The sequence below is a fragment of the Eutrigla gurnardus genome (assembly GCF_963514095.1).
Source record: "Eutrigla gurnardus genome assembly, chromosome: 8".
Taxonomy (NCBI): Eukaryota; Metazoa; Chordata; class Actinopteri; order Perciformes; family Triglidae; genus Eutrigla; species Eutrigla gurnardus.
Genome location: NC_139922.1, coordinates 23,707,735 through 23,715,933, shown reverse-complemented (window position 1 = coordinate 23,715,933; position 8,199 = coordinate 23,707,735). Strand labels below are relative to the sequence as shown.

Sequence of the window (8,199 nt, the reverse complement as noted above, 5' to 3'; positions counted from 1 at the left end):
ATGATTTGTTGTTCAGCCACAAAGATCAAAAAGCTGCATTCATAAGCATGGATTTAATGAGAAAGCAAATGAATCCCCAGCACCAAATGTGCTTTTCAGGATTCAGGCTTATTTCAGCTTAATAGCACAAAGCACACTTTACAAAGCCAGTAATTACAGCAAGGTTTCTGAGGTCTATTAATCTATTCTTTCAGCAGTGCCTTAAGAGCATGCATCATTGCATTTAACTACACATGTTGTTTATGTCACTAATAAACCGATACTTTGGCTCCTTTATAGCCTACAACACTATTGTAATCAGGCACAAGGACAACATGTGTCCATCCATGTATTCATCAACTATTCTAACTCCATGATTTATGGATGTTTATTTACCTAATCCTGTCAACAATAGCTGATGAGGTTCCATGAAGGCCATGAGATGCAGCTGAGAAGTTCAGGAGGAGGACCTTGAGTGGAAATTGAGGTGTTTTGGGTTTATTTTATTATTATTTTTTGTCATATAACCTTCAAGCTCCACATATTGTGAGTTTTAGAAACACTTGTGAATGCTCCCACCCACATGTAACAATTTAATGTTTTCTGATATGTGTAATTCGTTTACATTGGTTGTGTTTAAAAGCAGTACAAGTATAAGTATAATTTCCTGGAAAACTACAGCTAACCTTGAGTAAATATACATTAATGCGTCACTACTTTATTAATAGCATTGTTATTCATGCGTTGAATACACTTTCCTTAAGATGCTTGCATGCTTAGCCACTGTGACTCAAAATCTTTCACTTTGCAATTAATTCAAGTTATGTGGATATATCCATACATTTTAGTACTCCAACATATTTCTTTGTCCAATTAGTCCTAAATGCCATTCTGTCTAGGAAACTAAAGTGCCTTGTCAGCAATTTACAGACCCATAAAATACTCACTAAACATGTTCTTTACAACCATAACAGTTTACTTTTGACTGTGTTTTAAGCTGCAGCGGTTAACGAAGTGAGGCTGCCAGATGATGTAGCTCTTTGTAAGTCATTGGAAGGACGTTTAACTTGATCTGCTGTTTTGTGGAGATTCTTTTAGTGACACAAGGACAGAGGCGATGTTCTCACATCTACTGTCTCACAGGACACTTTGGTTTTGTAGATTTAATGCTGCGTGATGCTTATGAAATATGCATTTCAGCCAAAAGTCCTTTACCAATGATAGGATTTTTTTCCCCTCCAGACCATTATGCACATTATAGGTGAGATTAATTAAGTAAAAATCAAGGTATTGTATGAAAACGTGTATAGATTTCTGTATCTTGGAAGGTGTTCAGCCGACCTGTGCAATGAGATTAAGAGTCACTGCATCACAGTGAAACCTACAGCCAGAGCTCTGGGGGGGAAACACTTGTACTCGAGGGTATTTTCAGCTCTACATCCGTCTAGATTACAGTCGGTGAAATCATGAGAATTGATATGGATTTATTCCTGGATCCGAGAAAAGGGACGCTATCCTGACGGTATCATTAACACGGCCAACTACACGACGCATTCTCAAATTGGAAGCTATTTTATGGCGAATCAGAGAAATATAGACGTATAGGCATATTATCCAGGGCCAGTTAATTATAACTTCTACCACATGTGCGTGCGTAAAGTGGATGGCTGGGGCGGCGCGCACACACGCAGCACATCATTGCGGGGAACCGCCGCTGTCAGACGCGTTGCTCGGAGTGGGAGTGAGGGCTATGGACGAAATATCGACAGATTCGCCTCTCAGACTGGAGCAGCCATCTCTAAAACACTCCAAATGATCTATTTCTGAGTCCAACAGAAAATGAGACACTGCGATCGGTGATCTCCGTGTTTCCCGGTTGTTTGCAAAGGATTGAACAAGGATTATTATTATTTTTTGGAGGTGCTGTCCCACTCGGATATATGGCACATATCTGGATCCAATAAGAGAATTTCACCGCGTCAGAAGCGTCTGCGGCGGGTGGGGAACACCAGTGGAGGGACTCGGAAACTTGTGTGTGGTGCAGGAGACGGTCCCTTCTTTTTCGGAATCGGCGCCGCCACAGCTGCCACACACACGCGGAGAGAGAGCGAGGGAGCGAGAGGGGGAGAGAGAGAGGGAGAGAACCATGGTGAACCCCCTCATACTGGTGCTCAGCTGGACTGTGATCTCCGAGGTGGCGAGAGCCCAGAATGACACGGAGCCCATCGTCCTGGAGGGGAAATGCCTCGTGGTGTGCGACTCCAACCCGACCACGGACTGGAAGGCTTCGTCCTCTCCGCTCGGCATCTCGGTGCGCGCCGCCAACTCCAAGGTGGCTTTCTCCGCGGTCCGGAGCAACAACCACGAACCGTCGGAGATGAGCAACAAAACGAGAATAATCTACTTCGACCAGGTTAAGATGATTTTTTTTTTTAAATGAACAAAAATGTCACAAAAAAAGTGGTGAAATTCGCCTTTAATAGCACAACCATCATTAGGTGTTATCTGTAAAAAAAAAAGTCAGTCTTTTCTGGACTACTTTAGTCCTTTGCTGTTTTGTTGTTGTGATAAACCATCATCCTTTTAGCTCACTTGTGTTGCGTTCAAGTGTCACTGCAGCTGAAGCTGCGCCCCGCAGTTTAGTTTGAGGCTAGTCGGCGTGCGGATTCTGTACAAAGTGCGCATACCGCACGCGGGCAGGTTTGAAAGTGGCTGGATTATGCAGAGGCTGCACGCGCATTCATCACTTTGCCTCGAGCCACCCGGCACGCGCACACCTACACCCCCCCCCCCCCCCCCCCCCCTCTCTAAAACAAAGAAACAAACAAGCAAAGGTAAATCACAGCGTTAGTCAAGCAGCAGTGGGCAGAGTAGGGCGTTTGCAACAATCTCTGCCCTCTCATTAGAATTACATAACATTATCGTGTGCTGTCAACACGTTGCAAGTGATCTGATTGGTGTGGATCACGTGTCTGCTGTTGCTATGAAAGCAACACTTGTCAAAAGGTCGTGGGTGAGGCTGCAGTGGTGTGTCTAACAGGTGGGCTCCCTCCCAGTGGGGCTTTAAGACTCTGCAGGTGTTGAGAGGAGCTCCTGCTGCCACTCGTGACCTAAACAAGTTCACTTTGGCTTCTGTAAATCCTTTAAGTGGCATGCTATGCTGACTGACATGGATCTCTCTCTCTTTTTTTTTTGCAAGAAAAGGGGTGAATGGAATATGCTATTTAGTGTGTTGTATGATCCAGTTTGTGTGTGTGAGCAGGGGTGAGTCTGGCAGTGGATCTTGCTGCATTGACATATGTGATCCTAAAGCTGTCTGGCTATTTAAACACCTTTGTCACAATACAATGTGTTTTTTTTTTTACTTCTTCTTCTTCCTCTCTCGTAGGTTCTTGTGAATATAGGAAACTACTTTACGTTTGAATCAGTATTCTTGTCCCCGAGAAAAGGAATCTACAGTTTTAACTTCCATGTCATTAAAGTGTACCAGAGCCAAACCATACAGGTATTCATTTTGTTTATTTCACAGAGCTGTACAATTGATTTTGGTTGGGAACTTGTTTTATTATTGCAGTGGGACAGAGCGTCTTCTTTAGGGACTGTAGGGGAATTATGGGCGTGGGAAGGGGTGATTGAACCCTATGATTCAATTTAAAATAAAGAAGGTCCCTCCACAGTTATTACTAGCTTACCCTTCTCATAGGAAAAAAACCTTAAAGTAATATAACAATATTGATTCAACAACTAAAAGAGGCAAAGCATAAAGAATCGAACGCCGACTTAACATTTAAATTAATGTTTCATTTAATTTTAATTTATTTGAGATCTCTTTATAATTAATATGCCATGGGAAATTCAAAGTGACATCTTTAAATCACTCAATTAAAAACTTTACAAATTTAATTTGAAGTATCCTTTTCTATTACAATCTATGTACTTTTGTTTGTCCGATTAAATTTAATTTCAGTACTGACTTGTTTAATTTAATTTACTGTATTTATTTGTACAAATAGCAAGGCATAAAAACCAAATCCCAATAATATCTAAAAGTTAGACTAGCATCCATTTAGCAAAAGTAGGTACCTAACCCTAACCCCCCCCCCAAATCATTAGGTCTTTAAAGGTGCAGTGTGCAGTATTTTGCGGTTAAGCACTGAAACGTCTCCTTTAAGCCAATCGAAAAACACAAATGGGCCAATCTCAAGCCAGTGTTTAGTTTGTCCTTTCTGGGCTACTGTAGGCAGAGTTAATACAGAGGAGCTGAATGGTACGTAGATATAAACTCAGGTTGTTATACGCTAAAGAAAACAAACTTATTCATATTATTACATTTCTGCCAAGACGTTGCCCTAAATGCTTCACAGTGTTTCTAAAATATGAACTTATTGACTTCTTTGTGAGATGGAAACCCTTTCCTTTATGTGGTATCTGATGTAAAGTAAGTTAGTACTTGTACAGGATGTTTAAGGTTGATTTAAGATGATATAAATAAGATTATGCTAAAATATATCCTCCAAACGATTCCCTTTCCTTCCCAGTTGCTCATTGTTTTTTCTGTTGCACAGGTGAACTTGATGTTGAATGGGAAACCCGTCATCTCGGCCTTTGCGGGTGACAAAGACGTGACGCGTGAGGCGGCCACCAACGGAGTTCTGCTCTATCTCGAAAAAGAGGACAAGGTCTACTTGAAGCTGGAGAAGGGGAACCTAGTCGGTGGATGGCAATACTCAACATTTTCTGGCTTTCTTGTGTTCCCTCTGTAAAAAAAAAAAGAAAATAAAAAGAAGAAAAAGAAAAGAAGATCGTCCGCTTACTGACTTCTTCATAAATGTGTCGTCACCGTATAATCAAAACATTGCTGCTGCGTCCGTTGACTATCGCCGAATCGTTGAGGAAATGACGGGAATGGATCCGAACGCGGAGAGAGGAAGTATATGACTTTGGAAATCGTTCACGTTCACTGGATGTGCCGAGTCCCTGTCAAGATGAAAGAGACTGGAAATGTCCCCTCTCGCTACTTTATGTTTCTGTCACTCCAGCGGCCTCCGAGAGAAACAAAAAAAGGACTTTTCAAACTCTGACTCGTCTGAATACATATAGCATACTGATTTGTATCATGGCAACTGTTGCATTCAAGTACATCTGCCTTTTGGGTGTAAACTATATGTGCTTGTGTGACTCGTCATCACCAAAGTATTCACATTGTAAGTGTTTGGGGGGGGGGGGGTGGGGGGGTGGTCTTCTATAGAGTTAATGGTTCCAGGTCAACAGATGGTCAATTAAGAGGGATGATGGAAACAATTAAGAAAAAGGAAGAAAAAAAAATGGAGATCAATGTATTTCAAAGTGCATTTAGTGATTGAGGCGTGGGTGGATTACTGAATAGTGACCACAGGGGGCTGACCTCAACCACAAAAAGATGCAAAATGACCACAAAGACACAGAAAACAACCACAAAGAGACACAAAATGACCTCAAGGCAACACGACTACAACGAGGTGCAAAAACAATCTCAAAGATGGGACACATTGGGTCATAATCAGCCACGATCGGAGGTCAGATTTCATCATCTTTTAGGCTCACTGCTGATATTTATACTTTGCTTATGATGGATTATAGTGGCCTGTGTACCTGTCAGCCCTGTCTTGTAGAAATCACATTGATGATCCACCGATTTGTTTTACCAAATAGGTTTCAAGGGGAAAGTAATTGTTGCCTGAGTTATGATCATTGGTGACGCTACCTTCAACGACTTTGTCTTTTCTTTGTGTCTGGAGGCAACAGGAGCATTTAGTTAAAGGGGTTCCTTGTAGCGATGAACCCACAGAGAGCGATCATCACAGACGCCGCTGTTCCCTTTAGATCTACGCAGCTTTTACAGCTCATTTCTTGTATTTTTTTGCTTCACTCTCTCCGTTTTGGGTAGCTGTTGTACGCATGAAAGCTAAATTAACTCGCTGTACGCTGCTCTCCCAGCTCGAGGTTTTTCCCTCAAGAGTTAGCGGAGGCCCAGAAGGACCTAAAAGGAGAGCAACTGAAATAGAAATATTCAAACCCCAAACAAATGCCAATGCTTGTATATGCTCGATGTGTTAATGGGAAACTATATCAGCTTAAAAATATGATGAAATGTCAGCGTTTACAGTTACAGCGCCCCCAAATGGCCCCAAAATCCCCAATTATTTCAGGTTTAAGGTACCCTGATATTAACCTAAGTGCTTTGAGTGTCTGATCATAACCATAAAAAGTGCTAATAATGCGTTAGTTGAGGCGATATGAGTGATCGGGAAAACAATTAAGGCGGCATTACGTTTCTCCCAAAATGTGTTTGCTGTTGAACATAAGTAGTGTATAAATGTAATTCCGACCTGTGCGTTCATAATGGACCTTACACAAGTCAACTTGCGGTTTCTGGACCTTAATAAAGTTGAACGGACGGCTGAGAACCTTAATGCGTTCACGTGTGGATCATAAACCAGATTCCTGTCACTGTTGGTGAGCATAAACAGCTTCCGCCGGGAAGCCTGGGATAACGGATGAATTAATAAACTCCTTAATTGTTGCTCTTGAGCTCGATGTGGGCTTACAGTAAGTGACGGCTCTCCCCTTCATGTCGACAGCAGAGTTCCCGTGTGCTGGAAATCAACCTGGAAAGGCTGGCGGAGGCTTTGAGAGCTTATTTAAAATCGTTTCTTCACCCTGAAAACAATAATTTGCACCCTCATTAAGTTGAATATCGCTGACGTGTTTCGGGGGCGTTCGGCAGTCAAATGTATGTAACAAAATCTTGTTTGTTGACAGTTTTGACTGGTTGGCCTTTTTTTTGGAAGTCGGAAAATCACTTGATAGAAGTAATTTTTTCAGTTTGAATAAAGAGGCAACGGTAGGAGCAACTCAGTTGTGTCACACTTACATACCTACTGCTCAAAACGGGGCTGGAAATGTACTCGCTGATATTAATAATGCAAACCTAGTCGATGTTAGAGTTACGAGAGTGCAAGAATGGAGTCACTGCTATTTTTTATGACACTATGTATATTTATTTTACTACATTGAAACAGATATTTTCTTGTCGACATTATTTGCGTCACATCGTTGGGATCGTAGCGACCGTGGAAGCTCGACTGTGCCTCCGACATAAATATAGTTTCAGTGGGTAAATATATGATTACATAACTTTGTGTTTAAAAGATGTAAATGTAATTATATGGGTAAAAGGGTTAAAATTGGTCATTTAATGTTCTAATTAATGCATTGAAGAACTCTGGCTATAAAATGAATAAAAATCAAGATTTCTATTTCAGTCTTTCTTCTCCAGTTTTCATTGGCCAGTTATCATATAAGCTTTGGTAAGATGCTGTTCTTTGGGATGGACCACCAGTCAGTTTTTAAGGTAGCAACAAGAAGCTTTAATTATTTTTTATTTAAAGAGACAAATTAATGTGCCACATTAGTAAATAAAAACATTTTGTGAATTATTTTTAAGATTAATGGATGTATTCATCAATTAGAAACACAACACTATATTTTTAATTGCATCATTTAAACTCAAATTAATAGGCAATAAAGCACACTTTAGCCTCCGTATATTAGATGCCAGTATGCTGCAAAAAGGTTCTACTTTTTGTGTTGCACAAATGCTCTAATTCTGGGTAATTTTTTAAACATCCTCACTTTCAACTGTCCACAATATTTTGTATGTATATGAATCATGTATTTAGGCCGCAAAACATAAGGAGTTCTGCAATTTTAATCAAGGTATAAATGTGATTGTAGAATATTTTCCATCAGCATCAATGAGTTGATCACTTCATATTTTTCAGTTGAAATGAAATGTTGTGGAAGGTACCAGAAACTGTGAAAACTATTTGGGATAGACGAGGATTCTGAATCTACATTTGAACAAATCCAGTTTCTGGCTGCAGTTGAAATACGGGATAATTCAATATCGGTGTCTTGAAGAAGTTGGCTTGAAGACATTAAACAACATGCTATTCCGTATCTCATTATTCATTGAACATGTATTAAAAATGTAGTTTTTGCAGGCCCTATTTTTCACCCTCTGTGTACTCCTAACCCAAACACGATATATCTTTTCATATTTTTTTTGTTTCTTTTTCCTTCCAAAGGTGGGGCTCTGAGAAATGCCCTTAATTATTGCATTGGATGGAATGTACTGTGTGTGTACTCGAGCTCAGCATCTCATGTGGGAAACAGAAA

The 8,199-nt window shown here is 40.6% G+C and overlaps 1 protein-coding gene across 1 annotated transcript; it reads left to right on the top strand.

Annotated features, from left to right (window-relative positions):
- The first annotated feature begins 1,694 nt into the window (after positions 1 to 1,694).
- cbln4 (cerebellin 4 precursor) lies at positions 1,695 to 6,189 on the top strand. Its single transcript, XM_084015125.1, has 3 exons — positions 1,695 to 2,392; positions 3,368 to 3,484; positions 4,545 to 6,189. Exons 1-3 carry the CDS (start codon positions 2,126 to 2,128, stop codon positions 4,740 to 4,742), a joined length of 582 nt encoding a protein of 193 aa, XP_083871251.1. The 5' UTR covers positions 1,695 to 2,125; the 3' UTR covers positions 4,743 to 6,189.
- Positions 6,190 to 8,199: the final 2,010 nt, after the last annotated feature.

Excerpts from the sequence above, each read along its gene's own strand:
- cbln4 (XM_084015125.1), top strand. The coding sequence starts at position 2,126 with ATGGTGAACCCCCTCATACTGGTGCTCAGCTGGACTGTGATCTCCGAG. Across the intron at positions 2,393-3,367 it reads GAATAATCTACTTCGACCAG|GTTCTTGTGAATATAGGAAA; the intron begins GTTAAGATGATT and ends CCTCTCTCGTAG. Across the intron at positions 3,485-4,544 it reads ACCAGAGCCAAACCATACAG|GTGAACTTGATGTTGAATGG; the intron begins GTATTCATTTTG and ends TCTGTTGCACAG.